Source organism: Acinonyx jubatus, chromosome D4, assembly GCF_027475565.1.
Source record: "Acinonyx jubatus isolate Ajub_Pintada_27869175 chromosome D4, VMU_Ajub_asm_v1.0, whole genome shotgun sequence".
NCBI classification, from domain to species: domain Eukaryota; kingdom Metazoa; phylum Chordata; class Mammalia; order Carnivora; family Felidae; genus Acinonyx; species Acinonyx jubatus.
This window is the reverse complement of record NC_069391.1, coordinates 35,048,354-35,067,500: the sequence shown is the minus strand read 5'-3', so window position 1 is coordinate 35,067,500 and position 19,147 is coordinate 35,048,354. Positions and strand designations below refer to the sequence as shown.

At 40.2% G+C, this 19,147-nt stretch overlaps 1 protein-coding gene across 6 annotated transcripts in view; it reads left to right on the top strand.

Annotated features, from left to right (window-relative positions):
* Window positions 1–12,098, top strand: part of ZCCHC7 (zinc finger CCHC-type containing 7) — a 247,898-nt gene extending 235,800 nt beyond the window's left edge. For all 6 annotated transcript variants that reach the window (XM_015079483.3, XM_027039456.2, XM_053204927.1 and 3 more), the window contains 3 exons: window positions 3,668–3,763; window positions 9,241–9,358; window positions 11,563–12,098. In XM_015079483.3, coding sequence (XP_014934969.1) covers window positions 3,668–3,763; window positions 9,241–9,358; window positions 11,563–11,999 — 651 coding nt within the window. In that variant the 3' untranslated portion in view covers window positions 12,000–12,098. The remainder of the gene's footprint in view (window positions 1–3,667; window positions 3,764–9,240; window positions 9,359–11,562) is intronic.
* Window positions 12,099–19,147: the final 7,049 nt, after the last annotated feature.

The window sequence follows — 19,147 nt, the reverse complement described above, 5'->3', positions numbered from 1 at the left end:
ACCGACTAATTTTTGAGCACCTACCATTAGCCTTAGAGTGGATTTTCATGCCACTCAAATCCAGTGCTCTCCATTCTGAATGATAAGCCCTAAGCGATCTAGTCCCTCTCCATCTTTAGAACCTCCTCTTCTCCCACGCTTCCTTCACCTACTACACTTCCAAATTTACAGATATTTCTCTGATATTCAAATATGGCAAATTTACCCGCATCTCCGAGATTTGCATTCCCTGTCCCCATGCCTGAGGCCTAGAATGCTGTTCCCCAGTCATTGCATACTTGGGGGTATTTTTATCACAAGAAATGACCATCCCAGTGAGAGTTTCTCTAAAATGCAATTTAAGTCACCACCAATGACTTTCATTCCTTTAACTCTATTTTAATTGCCTGCGTGCCATTTATTACTACCCGATTTTGTGTGTGTGTGTGTGTGTGTGTGTGTGTGTGTGTGTGTGTGTTTTGTTGGTTTATCTGTCTTCCAACGTGGGAGATGTGAGCAGGGATTTTTGTCTGACTTCTCAGTTACCTAATCTATTCTAAGATATCTGGCATATATTAGGCACTCAATTATTTTTTGAATAAATTAATGAAAGAATGCTTGTATATGCTTATGCCATGTGCCCAGCACTCTGGTAAACATCACTGATGGAGGCGTCCTTGAACTTGTTCTGCTCTACTTGTCCCCTTCCCTTCTCTTATTCACAACCTGGTATCTTGAAAAAGTCGTCAGTGTTCTGTTCTTCAATTCTTTCTACTTAACAACAAACCCGTTACAGTCTGGCTTGTATCTCTACCCCTCAAATAAACTGCTCACATCGGTTTCTAGTCTCCAGCAACTTCCTGATTGCTAATCCAGTGGATTTCATAGTCTTTATCTTATTTAACCCACCAGTAGCTTTTGACAACTTCTTCCTCAAAACATTATGTGTTCTGCCTTCACATCCATGACACATCTCTTGCTTTGATTTCTTTCTCTTAAACCACATATATACTCATGGTTGCAATTTTGTGTCACATCAAGTAACACAAAGATGGAAAAATAATTTCTGCTTAATAATTTCATGTCTTCCTGCCGCTCTATACCTGAACAAATTTATGAGCCACTGCAGTGAGTGAGTGAGTGAGTGGTACATGCTTGTATGCATACCTGTCAAAACTATGCTTGACGACTTTTAGCTTGTCTTAATTCATGAACCACATTCTTTTATTGGAGAATATAAGACCTTTGTTAGTTATCATATCCCAGTTGACAATAGCTGAAATTGTAAATTCTATTTTGTGTAGCATTTGTAGTCATTTTCAATAGAAAAGATCTTTTAGGCTACTGTTATCCTCCAGTTTTCCATTTTAGGAAACAAACTAAACATAAAGTTGAAGAAGATTTTTATAGCCTATAGATTATTTTCCCATGTCAATAACATAAAACCTCCACAAGCCAACTGTTTGCCACATTAAACAGTAATAATGAAATTAGTTGGCACACCAGCACTGTTTGTTATAGCATCCCAATAAAGAACATAAGCAGGGCGCCTGGCTGGCTCAGTTGTGGGAGCGTGCTGCTCTTGATCTCAGGTTCATGAGTTCGAGCCCCACGTTGGGCATAGAGCTCACTTTAAAAAATAAATAAATAAGAAATAAACTTATCCAATTTCATTCCCATTCTCACCTCTTTCTTCCAATCTACAAAAAAAAAAAAAAAAAAAAAAGGAGTGGGAGGGCTATTAGGTTTTTCTCCTTCTGTTTAAAGCCCCTGCCACCTCAGGGGTTTAGCTCTGTCTTCTCCCTTTTCTCCTGTTTTCGCCACCTCCCTCTCTACTAGCTTCCTCACATGTTCAGATCTCTTTCTCATTCTAATAGCAAACTCTACCAAATCCCCTTCCTAGATGTTGCTCGACCTTATTCTGCCCCTTGTTATTCATGCTTCTCAAAAGAATACATACCTGCCATCCCCTTTTTTTCTGCTTCTGTTCAATTTTTTTAAATATTCCTTACTGTCCAATGTAACATACATATTGAAAAATGCATAGTTACATCACACACACTTAAGTTATATAACACCACTGTGTTCAAGAAATAGCAAATTGCAGCTACCCCAAAACCTTCTGTGCATTTTCTCCCCACTGGAAGTAACTACTATCCTGGCTTCTGTGGGGAATCATTTTCTCATTCTTTATGGTTTTATCACCTTTGTATTCATCTCTTCACTCTTCAACCTGTTGCCTTCTGCTCTTTATTACCTTTCTACCAATTCCAAAATTCTCATACTAAGGTTATCCATGAACAATTGCCAAATCTAACAGATGCTTCTCCGTTCTAATCTCACTAAGCCTCTGCTGTATTTTCCATTGCAGATCAGTTCACCCTTCTTGAAACTACTCTCTAAGGTCTATGACTATATTCTCCTGTGATTCTGCATCCTTCAGCCTTTCCTTCTCTGTCCCTTTCCCAGGTTCCTCTGTCTGCCCCTTAAATGTTATGCCCAGGGTTCCATCCTGAGCTCACCACTGTTCATATTGGGTACGGCGATGCTGTCCACTTGGGTCATTTTAGCCTCCACTATTATACGGTAGATTTCATTCAGAGCTAATCTTCAGCTCACACTTGTTCCCTCAGCTTTAATCTTACACAGACAACTGCCTAATGGACATCACCTAAATACACAGCATCCAAGTTAGACTTCATCATCTTTCCCTCTAATTTCCTACTGTTTCTGAAGCAGTTGTTGGCACCCAACTTAGAAACCTGAAAAGCATCGTAATTTCTCCTTTCCTTTATTCCTCATATCTTTTCAATGTTCAGTGATACCAGTTTTATCCCCTCATGTATTGGCCAAATCGATTCCCTTTTTCCTATCTTGTTACTCTTGTAGTGTAGACCCTCGTCACCTCATTGATTTCCTAACAGCCACCTTTTTCACTGCATCTAACCTTCTGTTCATATTCACGCCCTCTACAACTACAAGCCAAAATGGTTTTTCCAAAATAAAATTCTAACTACTCTGCTCCCATATTTAAAACAACACTTAAAATGGAAAAGCCCAGATAAACCCTAAGTTCTTTAAGATGACTTTAAGGCCCTCCCTTCTTTTGCCCTGCTTTCTCCAGCCTCATTTTTCAGTCTACCTGGCTAGGCATGTTATACTTTGTCAGCATGTATGCTTTCTTAGCTTCATGCATTGTTCATGCTAGCCCCTCTTCCTAGGATTTTCCATTTGACTTACACCTAATTCTTTAAAAGTAAATGTAAGTTTTGTAAGCATTCCCTGACTCCTTCCACCCCATCCCAATGATGGGTCCCCTTTGCCACTCCATTAAAACCTTATACATGTTCCTCACTTTGCTTACATCTTCTGTCATCATCTGTTTAGATGTCTTTCATGTTCTACTAGCCTGTTATGCTTCTCTCTCTGAGATACCTAATACCTAACACAGTACTGGGCACAACGCCTAATGGAATGAGGAGCGAAGAAGAGGAAAGCACATATTGACGTGAAGTGGAATTGTCATGTAGTGCACTTTAACACAGAGAATCATCTGGATGTGAGGTCCTAAACTCTAGGAGGCAGTATTTCTAAAGGATCTCTTACCTAAAAAGAGCTCTTTGGGAAAGAATCAGGTTTTAATTTTCTTCTAACATTTAATAAACGCTCACAAATATTCATGTTGCAGACCAAACCTGGACCCCCCAAAAAGCCGAAGACCCCTTCTGGACAATCGGCCTTAGTGTATTGCTACAACTGTGGGCAAGAAGGCCATTATGGACACGTAAGTTTGAGTAGCATTTGGGCATAACACATTCTGTTGTTCTGGGAGTGGTTGCTGAAAGATGAACTAAAAAAAAAAAAAAATGTAATTCTGAATGCTTACCTTTTTAATAAACTAACATCCTAAAGTAAGACTTAATGTATTTTCAACTGATTTGCTTTTCCCATCCCTGCCAGAGAGATCTGTCAGAGCACGTTCTTTTAATTGTTTTAAATATACATGAACAAGTTAGGCTAAAACAAACAAAAACCTCATACAGTCAATCAGAGGAATAAAAGTAGTCACCAAAATGGTTATACTTCTCATGAGTTCTTATGTTTGCTATTACTTTGACACAGCCAAAATCATGATTGGAGATTTTCTATGTAGTTCTCCGGTATCTCCAGCTTTCCCTGATACTGTGTTCACTTAAATCTTCATCACTCACATATAAACCCTGACACTAGTGGAAAGACAGAGATACTGTATCATTGACTAGCCTGTCTGCCCCACAGACGTCCAGATTATCCAAGCTGCATATTCCCAGCCCCAGCTAAAAGGGCCAAACTGTGTGTGTTTTAGGTGCAAGAGTGTCAAAGCAGAAGGAATTTGTTGCTGTGAGATGGGAGGGAGTCTCCTAGCCAGTTGTCTCGTTAAGTAAGAAACAGCAGCAGCGCATCCAGAGACAGGATGCAATAAGAATAGACTGCAAGCTCTCCTGCATTCTGGGAATCCTAACGCAGAGAAAGAAGGGCAGTGGCACAAAAAGTAGAAAATCTGTATGGAGAAATACATTCCTAGTCTCCTGGTAGGCTTCTAACAGCTTAGAAACCAAAATAAACTAAAATCAAATGCGATCTGATGACAGGAGGTAGAAAGCATTCGGGGGTAGAGAGTCCTCAAAATGGGAGTCCTCAAAACTGTGAGCAGTGGGAAGGGGAGGGGTAGTGCTGCGCTTTGTGACTCATGGGAGTCCCACCTTGAATTCTGACCGTGGCACCTCACGCAGACCTTGGGGCTGGACCTCTGCAGCAAAGGGAGAAACACAACACAGTTCACCAACAGGTGAAATTTTTCTTCCACGTTGGGGCAGCAGGACCATGGAATGAAGGATTACAACATGAAAGCTAGGATGAAGTTCTGATCCTCAGGTCTGGCTTTTGCTCTGCTACTGACTTCACCATGTGACTTGAACAACGCACTCCGGTCTTCAGTTTCTTTATCTCCAAAGCAAAGAAGTTGTACGGGGAGATTTCTCAATACTGACACTTGGATGCTGTTTCCAATGTGAACAAATCCATAGTATGGTGACGAGAGACCCATACTCCATTTTCATAGAATGCACATTAAAAACTTTGTTAAAGAATACTTTTTCTTACAAAATTACCAGCTCTAGATCTTTTCCTGCTTTGTGCATTCCACCTCGTTGCCAAAATCCAGATGTTGCCAACACTGTTTAGGAAACCTATTCCCATGAGTATTCCATTGCCACACAGATCACACAGGTGTACAATTTATGCTTGCTGACCTCTTTAAAGCAAAAGGGTGTAATTTTCCATTTATGTTTGTTCAATTAAAGAAAAACAATTATAGTTGGGCACATATTGCTTACTAGTCAGTCCTGTTAATGTAGATAGGAAATATATTAAAAACATTTGGAATTTATCCCAGAAATCTAGATTTAGATAGTTTTTAATTTACAATAAAGCAAATTTGGCAGCCTCATCGCTGCCATAGATGAAGAATTCTAGATCATCCACACTAATGAAGAAGATCAGTGGTGTGGCTAATCCAGAATAGTAGATAAATTATATAGCCAACTATCAATTGTGTGTGCTAATGGAGGGGACCAGCGATGTGGATAATCAAAACATAATTTACATTTAGCTTTGGAAAATATTTATCATATTGTATGGCTCTGTATAGCCACGCCAGTCTAGACTGTACAGGATCCAAATAGAAGACTGTGCAGATGATTAAAGATGTCTGAGGACCCCTCCCCTTCATTTGCAGAAATACAGCTCTATAGATGTTACTGAACAGCCTCTTCGTATAAAAGGTATTCTGAGGTGAATGTGGCACCGCCCTTCCCTAACCTCACTCATCATGTAGTTGGAGAGGCAGGGACAGTCCTAAGCAGCTTCATATCAGGCAAACTACAAACTACCATAGAAAACAGTAGTCACTCTACAGAGAGACTACTCCAAGAGCGTGTGAAAGTATGAGTGGGTGCTGGGAGTGTATCAAGATCTTTAGTACCTCTTTGTAATTGCAATTTGCTCTTAATATTTTATGATTAGAATCTCTCTTAGTCCATTTAGGCTGCTGTAAACAAGCTACCATAGACTATGTGGTTTATAAACAGTAGAAATTTATTTCTTAGGTTCTAGAGACTGGGAAGCCCAAAGTCATGGTGCCAGTAGAATTGATGTCTGATGAGGGGCTGCTGCTGCTTCTTTTTCTTCTTCTTCTTCTTCTTCTTCTTCTTCTTCTTCTTCTTCTTCTTCTTCTTCTTCTATGTTTATTTATTTTTGAGAGAGAGAGTGCAAGCAGTGGAGGGGCAGAGAAAGAAAGAGAGGGAGACACAGAATCTGAAACAGGCTCCAGGCTCCACGCTGTCAGCACAGAGCCTGATGCAGGGCTCGAAGTCATGGACCATGAGATCATGACCTGAGCTGAAGCCAGATGCTTAACCAACCGACTGATCCACCCAGGCACCCCGAGGGGCTGTTTTTAATAGATGGCACTTTCATGCTATGTCCTTACATGGTAGAAGAGGCCAGGGAGCTCTGTGAGGGTCTCTTTTATAAGAACATTAATCCCATTCATCAGAGCTCCATTCTTATGGCCAAATCACTACCCAAAGACTCCACCTCCTACTACCATCATCTTGGGGATGAATTCTGGTTGGGGTTGGGAGGGATGGGCACAAACATTCAAACTATAGCAGAATCTTAGACCCAAATCTTTTATGGGTGCCCTTTCTTCTGGAAACTTAGAGCCACCATGGATAGTGATTTCTAAAAGTAATTCTTGGGCACCTGAATGGTTCAGTCAGCCAAATGTCCAACTCTTGATCCCAGCTCAGGTCTTGATCTCAGGATCATGTTTTCAAGGCCCACGTTGGGCTCCATGCTTGGCATGAAGCCTAAATAAAGAAATACATATGTACGTATGTATGTATGTATGTATGTAATTCTCTAGGCTACCATATAGGTTTGCCTTATAACTTCAGGATCCAAAAAATTCCAAAAAGATCCTGAAAGTCAACAACACAGTATATCTAAAGATAGTTGGAAGAAGGAAATAATAAAGATAAGAACCAAAATTATTGAAATAGAAAACAAAATTAATAGCATCAACAAAACCAAAAGCTAGTTCTTTAAAAACATTTTCATTTTTAGGGGTGCCTGAGTAGCTCAGTTTGTTAAACATCCAACTTCAGCTCAGGTCATGATCTCACAGTCCATGAGTTCAAGCCCTGCATCAGGCTCTGTGCTGACAGCTCAGAGCCTGGAGCCTGCTTCAGATTCTGTGTCTCCCTCTCTCTCTGCCCCTCCCCTGATCATGCTCTATCTCTGTCTCAAAAATAAATAAAAACATTTTTAAAAAATTAAAAACATATTTTTTTCCAAAAGAAAAGACTTCGGAAAAACTACCCAAAGAAAAAAAAAGGTACAAATAGTGAATAAAAAGTGTAAATAACTTAAAATACAGTAAGTTTTAATTATAGGAGAATACAAATTTTAAATAAGCTTTGTATTTAATAAAGTTCAAAATTAAGTCTGAAAATACAGATAAAAAATTCTGTAGAAAATAATTCTCTAGAAAATAATTCTCTAGAAAAAAATATTAACCAAAATGAAGAACAAGCCTACATGAACCAATACCACTAAAAAAATTAAGTTAGTAATCAGAATTCTCCCCTGAAATAGATCAGATCCAGATAGTTTTATTGTCAGGTTTTATCAAACCTTTATTCAGAAACAGATCATCCAAGAGAATACTACCCAATTTATTCTGTGAAGCTATTATAACCTAAAACCACTTCAGAATATTTATAGAATGATACCATTTTTATGAAGTGTGAATGCTTCAAATTTAACACTGTTGTTTATTAGAATAGTCATTAGTAGTAGTAAGAGTATAAAATGTATGAGAATGGCAGGAACCAACTTTAAGACAGTGGCAACTTCTGGAAAGGGAAGGAGACAAATGAGGAATGGGAAAGAGGATTACACGGAGGATTTCAATTATATTATTAATGTTTCAGTTCTTGGAGCAAAAACAATTAAGGTAAAATGTGATTTGATAAAGTCCAATAGTAGGTACAGATTGACATTACTTTATTTCCAATACTTAAATGTATATTTAGAATGATTCATAATCTGCAAATCATGCTCTTACTAAGTGTGTGGCTGCCAGCTCAGTCAGGTATCTTAGAATTACAAGTCAAGTATATTTGCCAACGTTAGGATAAGTCAGCTAAATTTTATGTGGCTATTTCACATACTTTCTTCCTAAGAGGTGTTCTAATTTTCTTCAATACCTAACTGAAAAGAATTGGACCTTTATAAAATACATTTTAGGCAAGATGGCAGAGGACAGAAATGGGGAAGTTCCAAAGGGAAACCTCTTTCAAAGAAAAGAAAAGTTGGTCTCAGACATGCTGAATGGATATATGTCAACAGATCATGATAAATAAAGCCTATTCTATTGCATGTGGCTCAGGCCAACGATGTGGATTTGGAAACTAGCAGAGGTACAAAAGCCAGAGTCATGCAGGTGGGGAGCCGACCTAGAGAAATGAGTGAGAGGAGTGATCTCTTGAGCGGGGCAAGGAAAGAGAAGAGAGGATTTTTTTGGGGTATTTTGGAATTACCTAGGAGCATTTTCAAACCAGACCTAACCCACCACCACCATCCTGCTCCCCACCATAAGGATCACTGCCCTTGTTAGCAGTATTGGGTTAAAATAAGCTTGCAAACCATTTGGGTGAAGGGAAAAGAGCAAAGAGCTAAGAATTTATACTCGCATTTAGGGTGTAAATGTGAAAGGAGAAGCACTTGATGGAAGGCTGTTGGAAGAGACAGATAAGCAAAGGTCTAATACAACATAAGGCCAAATAAAGTCTTTAAAAGAGGAACAGAGCAAGTTCAGTAGAGACCCAGCCCCCCATTGCTGTTAGCTCAGACTGGGGGAGGGGTTTGGCAGGGAAGACTGAAAAAAGACAAGAAAGGTTTCATGGGTAAAGAAGTAAGGAAAGAAAATCCAAGCCTGAAAGAAGCCTGTAAGCCTAGTTGGGTGTGATTGGATGTTGGTTTGGCTGAGCCTCCCAGCAGGACCACATCCTGAGCCTCAGCGTGGGGTATCCGTGATGTGGGACTGTCTCTAACCTCAGTGGTCTGTGATCTTGCAGTTAAGGTTGCCTGAGCAGTGCCCTTGTGACATCCTAATTTCAAATTTGATAATTTGAAACAATTTCAAACAACTTGCAGGAATGTACAGAAAGACGAATGTTTAACCAGACCTTTCCAACATCTCCATTCATCTACTACTATGATGACAAATATGAAATTCGGGAGAGAGAACAGAGAATAAAACGAAAGGTGAAAGGTATGTTGTTGAATTCTTGTGAGATTACCTTTGCAGTAGTTCCTAAATGTCTTCCTTTACACGGTCTTTGCATGCTTTGGGTGTCATTGGTTAGCACAGAAAATGTTTTTAAATAATTACCATAGAAACCAGAACTTTCTTGATCTCCAGTAATCAGGCACCCACTTCAGAAACCCTGCATTATGATCTGTTCACACTAAACATTTTTTTCACATCATGACCATTTTAGAAAATGTCCTGAAAATACTTCTATCCATACAGGGAAGCAGGGTCTTAAAGGCTCTTTTTTTTTGAGAGTTTTCTGTTTGGCAAGTAATTATTTTTTCCATTTGTATGTCTCTAGTATTTTTATGGAAAGAAAGGCTTCCTGCTAGGTGATTCCTGGAGTTTCCCCAAAGAAGTCTGTTCTTACCAGCCATGATTACAGCAGAGCTCCAGGGTCCACAGCCACCTTCTGTGATTCCTTTACTTAACTGTTGATAACATGAAGTTCTTTTTGTTTATAATTTAGGCCTACTTTTTTCTATTTCTTTTGTGCTGTAGTTTACTAAGTTTAACAGTGGTTTACTCAGTTACTTTTCTTGCTTTCAGGATGAAATAGTTCTATACTTCTCAAGTTGACCTATACATTGTAACTCTTAGAGCCTTTTTGGTATTCTTTCTCCATCCCACCCCCAACTCTCTCTGACTTAAGGTCTTTTTCAAAAGGAATTATTTTCAACTCCTGCATATTTTCCATATTACATTTCATATAAACTCTATCTCAACTATATATAGAGAGAGATTACAGTACATAAAGATATTTATTAGGCAATTAAATTAAAAAAGAAAAGAAATGCACCAAAGTGTCCCCTCTGAATTAAAAGATTATGGCTCCTATTTTATTTTTATACTTTTTGTATTTCACGGGTTTTCTGTAATGAGTGGTTATAACTTTTATAATTCTAGGAAAACCTTTTGTTTTCACTTTTAACTAGTAGTAATATTGGGAACTCTGTGGCTACTTTGAGGTTCTCTGTGATCCATTAGAATTTTCAGGCACCTGGGTGGCTCAGTCGGTTGAGCATCTGACTTCAGCACAAATCATGATCTCACAGTTCATGAGTTTGAGCCCCACATCAGTGGAACCCACTTTGGATCCTGTCCTCCTCTTTCTGCCCCTCCCCTGCTTGCCCTCTCTCTCCCTCTCTCTCTCTCAAAAATAAACATTTTTTTTAGAAAAAAAAATGTATTTCATGCTAAAGTCTATAAGGAATTACCTTTGCTCTGTATCCTAGAGTTCACTTTTTGTGAACTTTATATTACTTTGCATTTCATCCTTTTTTTTTTCAATGTTTATTTATTTTTGCGAGGGGGGAGGTGAGGTGCAGGAAGGGGGACAGAGGATCTGAAGCGGGCTGTGCCCAACACAGGGCTGGAACTCACGAACTGTGAGATCATGACCTGAGTCAAAGTCAGTCGCTCAGCCAACTGAGCCACCCAGGCACCCCCATCCCTATTTTTTTTATTGGCCACTTCTTTAATCTGTCAAGGTTTTGTTGACATGTTAGTTTTTATCCCTCAAACCGCATCTCTCACTTACCCCATCAGAATCATGCCTGTCAGACACTTGTAGTAAAAGGGTGCCAAGTCCTGGTAAAGTGTAACACCAGATCTGGGACCAAAATGTCTGAGATAAACACATGTGTGTGTTCTCCAAGCCAGTGATGTCTGCTCTGGAGGAATAATCTCCTGTCCAGTTTGGCATCCACCTACAAGTACTGTGACCAGACTTTATCTTCACAGGGTGATTGAAATGTCATGAGACATTTGATATATCTTGTTTCACTTCATCGTCAAAGGCTGTTTCTTTATCCCCGCCATGACTTGAATTGGTCAGATGTGACTTTTCTTCACAAAGCTGAGATGATTGCTTTCACTAGTCTTCGTCTCTATCATTCAACCTAGTACAACTGTACTGAATAGAATAAATATCTTTGGATTTCTGGATATTTTCCATTTTTAGCAATCAGAAATACAGAACTATAACCATACAATTTTTAGCAGGTGAGTTTTACCTTAGTAAGGGCTCTTTCGAATGTTGTATCATTAACACATTTCATTGTCTATAGTTTCCCTGTCTGCTGAGTTATTTACAGAGCAGTGTAAGCCGTGTGTGGACTGTCTGGCTGTTGAATATGCAGAAATACTTTTATATTTTCCAGAACTCCAGAAAAATGGGGATTTTCCAAGGCAGTTCAAGAGACCTCACATGGAAACAGCAGAGAAGAGGCCCCCCCATGGCAGGAGGAAGAGCCATGCCTCGTGGAGAAACAGCAGGTGGCCTCAAGAAAAGAAAGAAACCCAAAAAGAAGCGAGCAGGAGCCGCAAAGAGCGTGAGAAACACAGGAAGGCTGACAGGGCTCATGAAGTGGAGGAGGACTTCCCCAGGGGCCCAAAACTCCATTCTCCTGGCACCTTCAAGACCCAGAAGGGTCCCAAGTCCTTCCACCACTCATCACATTACCACAAGCCAAGAGAAGACAAGCTGCCCAGAGACGGCAAGCGGGGCAAACAGAAGAAAAAGGAGAGCTATTTGGAGGGCGATGGCAGTGATAATTTATTTCTCATTAAGCAGAGGAAAAAAAAGTCCAAGCTGTGAGGCAGCTTCTGATTTGGCTTTCCAGTGTTTGTCTGGTCTTCATGCCTGTGACATCATGGCAATCTGTTTATGATCTATGATTAAATCAAATGAATTTTGTTTTGTTCTTTTTGTAATCTCGGCCGTACCTGAAACCAATGCACAATGACCATGGAGACCTCCATTCTCTGCGTCCAACAGGTTATTAGGTATAGAAGGAAAAAAAAAAAAGGACATGTACTCGGATTTCCTCCGTTCCCATACGTCATTTTTACTCAGAATCCTAGGGATAAGAAGTAATCTTTTCAAGAAAAATTTTTAAAAATACTTTTTTTGAAAAAGTAAAAGCTCATCAAATATAATTCGTATGCTGTGGGAGTATGAAAATTAAATCCTTGCAGGAAGAGAAATCAATGCTAATATGAAAAATTCATATTTTTCAGCATTACTTTTTTTTTTAACATTGGAAAGGGGTAATAGCTATAAATCTAAATCCAGCTGTCCTAGCTCTTGAAGCTGGTGGCATAATCTTCTGATGGTCAGAGCATCAGAGGCAGAAAGATGACGGTGCCATCACTGAAGCCCTGAAGAGGCAGAGACACTGGCCTATAGCAAAATACAAGTAAGGAACCCATCCAGTAAATGTCGTAAGATAGATTTCCTGAAACAAGTGAAAAAGAATCATTAAAAGGTTTAACGTAATCACAGTGCAATAGTTCTCACCATTTTTACAGCCACACTTCAAGAAGACTGTCAACTTGGATGTATAGAGACAGATACTGCCCAATTAAAAAATTATTCTGTTTTCACGGGTTTTTTAACTACCACAAGACTATACAGAAATTTTTGTACCTGTGAATTTTTGTACTTATCAAAGCCTAATGTTAGAATAAGAAAAATAAAATGTCTGAAATAGAGTAAATAAGTGTGTCATTTATGTAAAAAGGCAAGGATTTGGGGTGACAAAGGGTGTGCTTGGGCTAGACAAGTCACTAGAGTTATAAAATCTCCATAAACTGGGTTCAAAATGCCCTTGTTGCCCAAGCACTAGCTCTATGCCGGAATAAAATGAGATGGAGTCAGTTAACTCGGGCCAGTTTATGTTAGATTCTTAAGTTTGTGTTTTACTCTTTGTGAAGTACACAAACTGCTGTGTATGTGGTAGGATCAGCTCCCTTCACCTTCCGGCGGGGAGGGGAGAGTCTCCTCGCACTGAAACAGCTTCAGCGTAAATTGTGGCTGCACAGTCTTTAGTCCCCCGCCTTCCCTGTGGCCGCCCTGCTCACGGCGAAGTGTAAGCGTTCTTTGTGTGTTGGTTCGTGGCTTCCTAACATCAGCTGGGATTGTTTTGACTCTCAGGTAAGTGGCCAGAGTCTTTTAACACCCTGCTAAAAGTGACAGCCATGAAAAATGGCTTCATAGAGTGGTAAGTCTTGAAATAATTGGTGTTATTCCTCATTAAGACCTAGGACAAGCCTGGCTTATTATTGGTGTGGTGTGGCTAGCATTCCTTTGGACGCAAGGGCCTCTTCCAGGCAGAGAGGGGATTGCCGTTCTTCAGGGTCTTTCATACATAGCAGATTGTTCGGAGAATGGAAGAAATAAAGCTCTTTTTTTTCCCCACTCGTTTCTGCACATTATCCTATTTTCCCAATTTTTTTTTATTAGACAGGCATGTAAGGATATAATTTATACTTCAGGTCCATGCATTTATATGCAGATAGGAAAGGCAGCTGAGCTACTTTACCTGCGGGCATTGGGATGGCAAGGGAAGAGCAGAAACACCAAGGACCTTCTGCTCCATTTCCTCTTTGTTGCCTTGGCGCCTGATTCTTACACCAAGTGTTCAGCTAGAGTCAGTCAGGGACTCACACGCTAACTTTCCATACAAAAATAGGGAGCTTAAAATATATTAGAGGCTCCACAGTTGAGCAGATAATACTTTAACTGAATAAATACAATTGAGAAGAAAAGCAGATGTCCCAAACAAGAAGAATCTGTTTAGTTGCTAAGTTTGAGAAGCCTGAACACCTTTTGCCTCTGGCCCTGCTTGGATCACAGCAACCTGTGTGGCTCCTTTTCTGGGTTAGATGTTGGTTTGTTTGGCATTCTTAGAATAGGGAGAGAACTGTCTACTGTTCTCTCAGTGGCAAGTCTTGCTTTCATGGACCATGCTATTTGCAGTATTCAGTCTTTATTTTTGTTATACAAGGATTACATATTAATCTTAAGGGGAAAAATTTTTTTTAATCATATCTGATTCTTACACCCAAAGATAGAGTTAAAATTCATAGTGTGTCCTTCCATACTTTTTTTCTATACGTATTTACATTGTTCTGTAGTTTGTTTTTTCACTTAATACATTGTGAAATTCTGGTTTTCTAATCAAATATGTGCCTATATCATTAGTTTTAATGGCTACATGATTTCCCGTTTATATGGCTATACCATAATTTATTTAATCAGCTTCCTCTTGAACGTTTTGGTTGTTTCTAATTTTAATTATTTTTAAAAATCCTATGCACATCGTATCTTCTCTGATTATTCTATTTGATAAAATAGAATTTGTGGGTCTAAAAAATATGCATATATTTCATGCACATCTTAATGCATATTGCCAAATTACATTCCCAAGAAGTCATATACTGCCCAGTCACTTACACATTCCTGGTAGTGTGTAAGAGTGTTCATCTCCCCACTCCCACAATAATGGGATACTGTCATTCCTTTCTCCCAATGCCTCTCTGATGAGCAATGAAACATTGTTTGTTAGTGCTACCGTGAAAAGATTGATGTATGCTGTGTTTGTGTAAAGAGACAGATTAACTATCAATAATCTGTTGATAAAAGATATGGAGAGAAGCTTCTCATAGGGAAAAAGTGAAAATTCTTCTGCCAACAAAAGATAACATACAAAAAAAAAAAGAGCCTTTCATTCATTCCTTCATAGCTATCTCGATCCTCTGATATTACCATTTTTGGTTTTCACAGTTTAGAAGGTACTACTGGCATCTTGTGACTAGAGGCCAAGGGTGTGGCTACACATCCTACAAAGCACAGGACAGCTCCCCACAACAAAGAGTTACCCAGCCCAAAATGTCTCATGTCTCAAAAGTAATTCTCTGGACAAGAAGGAATTCAGGTTGCATGCCATATCTGAAAGCAAGAGCCAGATGTATCCTTCTCTTACAAGGCTTAGACTTTCATGAGACTGTGCCAGTATTTGAGGGTTTGGTGGGACATATCCCATTCATCTCAAATAAGGACTGCTAGCTCCATGGCATGGTCTACAGACCTTTTGGACCACTTTGTGGAAGAACAAGGCCACTGAAGACTCAGCTGACTGAGGGGAATCACTTACTAGCATAACTGGGAAACAGATATAAGCGGGGCACCAGGAGAGTATAAGCTCTGTCAAGATAAATAATCATGGGGTGAGAACTAAAAGTCAGCTGGTGGGGAAGGAAAGAATTGGAGATTATCTAGTGGAACATTCGATTGGTTAAGAATGTCACGTTGTAGGAACCATCACCAGGATCCAGGCCCAGCAAAGGTCCTTAGGTTTTACTTGGGGTTAACTTTAGGTTAACATTCAGAGAAGTACCATCCTTTGGAAGGCACCATCTATTATGCGTGCCATGCAAGGATTCCCTTCATGTGATGAAGCTGTTTCACTGTGGCTCTAGCCAGAGAGAACAACTTAAGTTGCTGGTACATTTATACAGTGCACATTGTACATACCCACCCTCACAGTTGTGAAACAAATCACTTCTTAAACTCATTTACTAGGAGGTGTTTCCAGTTAAACCCAGTAAGGGAATGGGGAAGTGAGACAGGGAAGAAGAGAAGGAATCCAAGCCAGATGCCTTACGTCCCGTTCAGATTAAGGCGCTAAAGTGTGTGTGTGTGTGTGTGTGTGTGTGTGTGTGCGTGTGTGTGTGTGTGTGTGTGTGATTTTTATTTTGTTTTGAATCAGTCGTTGGGGTGCCTGGGTGGCTCAGTCAGTCAAACATCTGACTTTGGCTCAGGTGATGATCTCCTGGTTTGTGAATTCGAGCCCCACGTCAGGCTCTGTGCTGACAGCTTGGAGCCTGGAACCTGCTTTAGTTTCTGTGTCTCCTCCTCTCTCTGCCCCTTCCGTGCTTGCGCTGTCTCTCCCTCTCAAAAATAAACATATAGTAATAATAATAAAATCAGTCATTGTTTAAGAGCTGCCCTCAGGAGTCTTTCTCAGTCCATTGGTTCTCTATGCATCCAGGCAAAGTGGGTTTGGCAGGCAGGCAAAAAGAATTACTTTTGAGCAGGCAGCCCACTGACAGAGACACAGGGATATGAGCAAAATTCCAATGTCATCTGCTACAACCATAGCTTCAGAACAGTCCTCCCCACAAAAGGACACTTAGCAATCTTAACACCAAAGTAATTTCTTAAAGTATTTTTGAATGCAGAAAAAAACAACTTTATTATATGTACCCATTTTCTCAATAAGCATAACAGTCCAGAAGATCAAATTTATTGCAACATTTGTCATAGTGCTCAAAAGCAGTTTCAGGAATTTCTACTTCCAGCCAAATTTAGTTAGAGTAATAGGGACCAGATTCACCGTGTCTTTTGGAACCATGTAAAAAAACGTATGAAGCAGTTTGTAAGACACTGGAGATGAGTCAAGGAAGGACAGTGAACTTTGAGAGATGGCAGACCAGAGAGGGGTGCCCTAGCTGACTACTGAGAGGTTTCCAGATTATGGAGCAAGGAAGGGAAGCCCAGGAATGGCTTGGTGGTCTCCCTGCATTAAGGAAACGGAGCTGGGAGTCTGGAAAAAACCAAGTGGCTTGAGTCTGCAGGTCGGATTACCAGAGAGGAGAGAGCTGCACAGAGAGAACCTGGAGATCTGCAGAGGGTCCCCCTCCAGCCTTGGACTGAGTACTGGTCAGTGCACGTGGGTGAGGAAAACAACTGAAAGGATTAAAGGAAATCTGGAGCTCACACAGGGCCAAGAACCACTTTTGTTCTCACCAGTCAGAGTGGAAAACTTAACAGTTGATGCAGCACTGACTACAGTACTCGGGAGAGTCTTTGCCGTGGTGATGGGGAAAGTTAGCCCTGGTCTCAAGTCTTCTCTGATTCTGCCTGACTAACTTAAGAGGAAGACCTGAAAGAATCAAATGGTTTCCAACACAACCAATTCCAAGAACAAAGCTCAAGAGTATTTATAGGAATACAAGAATATATAGTACCCAATAATGTAAAATTCATGGTGGAATACTATGCAAAATGCTAATTAATCTATAGTGACAGTAGATCCATGGTTGCCTGGGGGTGGGGATGCTTGGAAAGGGTGGGAAGGGGCACAAGGAAACTTGGGGGTGGTGAATATGTTCATTATCTTGCTTGTGGTGACGGTTTCACAACTGTATACATATGTCAAAAAACTGGTTTCATTTATAATGTACTGGAAATGTTTTAATGTTTTTTTCACTGAATGGAAATATTCTGAAAAAAAAACTGAGCAACGCCAAGGATCAGTAGTCCACAGACCATCTTGTTTTGTTTCTTGCTTTGCTCCTGTAAGGCTGAGAAGAAGACTGATTACAAGGCAAGTGTCCAACAATAGAGGCCTGGGGGAAGGTAGTAGTTGCACCAGCATTAGGCACCATGGCTCACAGGTCAAGTCTAACTTCCTGGCCCAACATTCAAAGCCTTTCCAGCCTTATCTTCTGTAGTCTTCACCCTTTTCTTTCTCCTCTATTCTCGTCACCCTTCTGGTCCCATTGGATGGATGACCAGGCCCTGGACAGGTCATGCTTTACCTATTCTGTTGATTCTGCATACACTATCCCATTCCATTTTTATGACCACCACAGACAACATTAATCCTCCTCTTTTCAGTATTCCTATTGCCTCCTGAATTATTTAGTCAACAAATGTTTGCTGTTGACCTTTTTTGTTCCTGGTAGTATTCTTGCTTGAGGTGGACTTGATAAAGAGAAATCCCAAGCCTCAGGGACTGACAAGCAATTTAAAACACAAACACAAAAAACAAATAATTTGTCATAGAGGTGAGGATAGGGATGGATATGGAATGGCCTTTTTGGGAAGAGTCCAGGGAGTCTGGGCTGATCTCTTCTGCCCAGGACCTCCAGTGACTCTTCATAGCAGAATAAAAGTGTTCTGGTTAACATGAGGGGGGAAAAAAGTGTTCTGGTTAACAAAAGCGGGGAGAATCCTTCAAAGAGAAGGAACCATGTCGGTACAGGCATGAAGGTACAAAACAGCAAGGGTGCACCCCATAGTGTTTTCCTGGGGGTATGGTGACAAAGCACCACAAACCAGATGGCCTTAAACAACAGAGATTTATTCCCCCATGCTTCTAGAAACCAGAAATCCAAAATCAAGATACCAGCAGGGTTGGATCCTTGATGCTCTAGGGGAGACTCCATTCCATGCCTCTCTTAGATCATTGTAGCAGTTGACAGTCTTTGGTGTTCCTTGGCTTATAGACTCATAACTCCAGTCTCTGCCTCCACCTTCTCTATGTGTGTGTCAGCTTTAGGGCACACCCTAGATCCAAGATGATATTATCCCAAATCCTTAATTATGTCTGCAAAGACTTCATCTCCAAGTAAGTTTGCATTCATAGGTACCAGGGTAAAGACTTGGGTATATCTTTTGGGGGACTATCCAATCCACTACACATACCAATAACTGTAAGAAAAATTGCTTCTACCAAATTGTACTTTGCTTTTTATACCCTGAGTTTTTACTGGAGGGATACAGTATTTCATCTGTTATTTTTCTGTCTGACTTTCCATTCTGAATCACTTTCCCTAAGACTATTTTAACTATTCATAATTTCTCATCTTACATATACCCTTATACCTCAATCTCTTTGTGAAATAGGGGCAAATAAACTTATGAACTGAAAAGCATCTATCAGATTTGGGGGCATGTGGCTCCTTGGAATGAGTGGAATTAGCAGCCAGGAAGGAGAGAATGTATGTCTCTTTCTAAACCCTTGGCTATGGAAGGTCAACAGGACACAGGATTCTGGCTGGAGTCAGGTTGCTGTTGACGTGAAGGTGCCAAAAGAGAAGAGTGTATTGGAGATCTGAAGAAAACTCAATTGATGGCACTCAAGAGAAGAAATGCATCCAGAGAGCTGAGCAAAA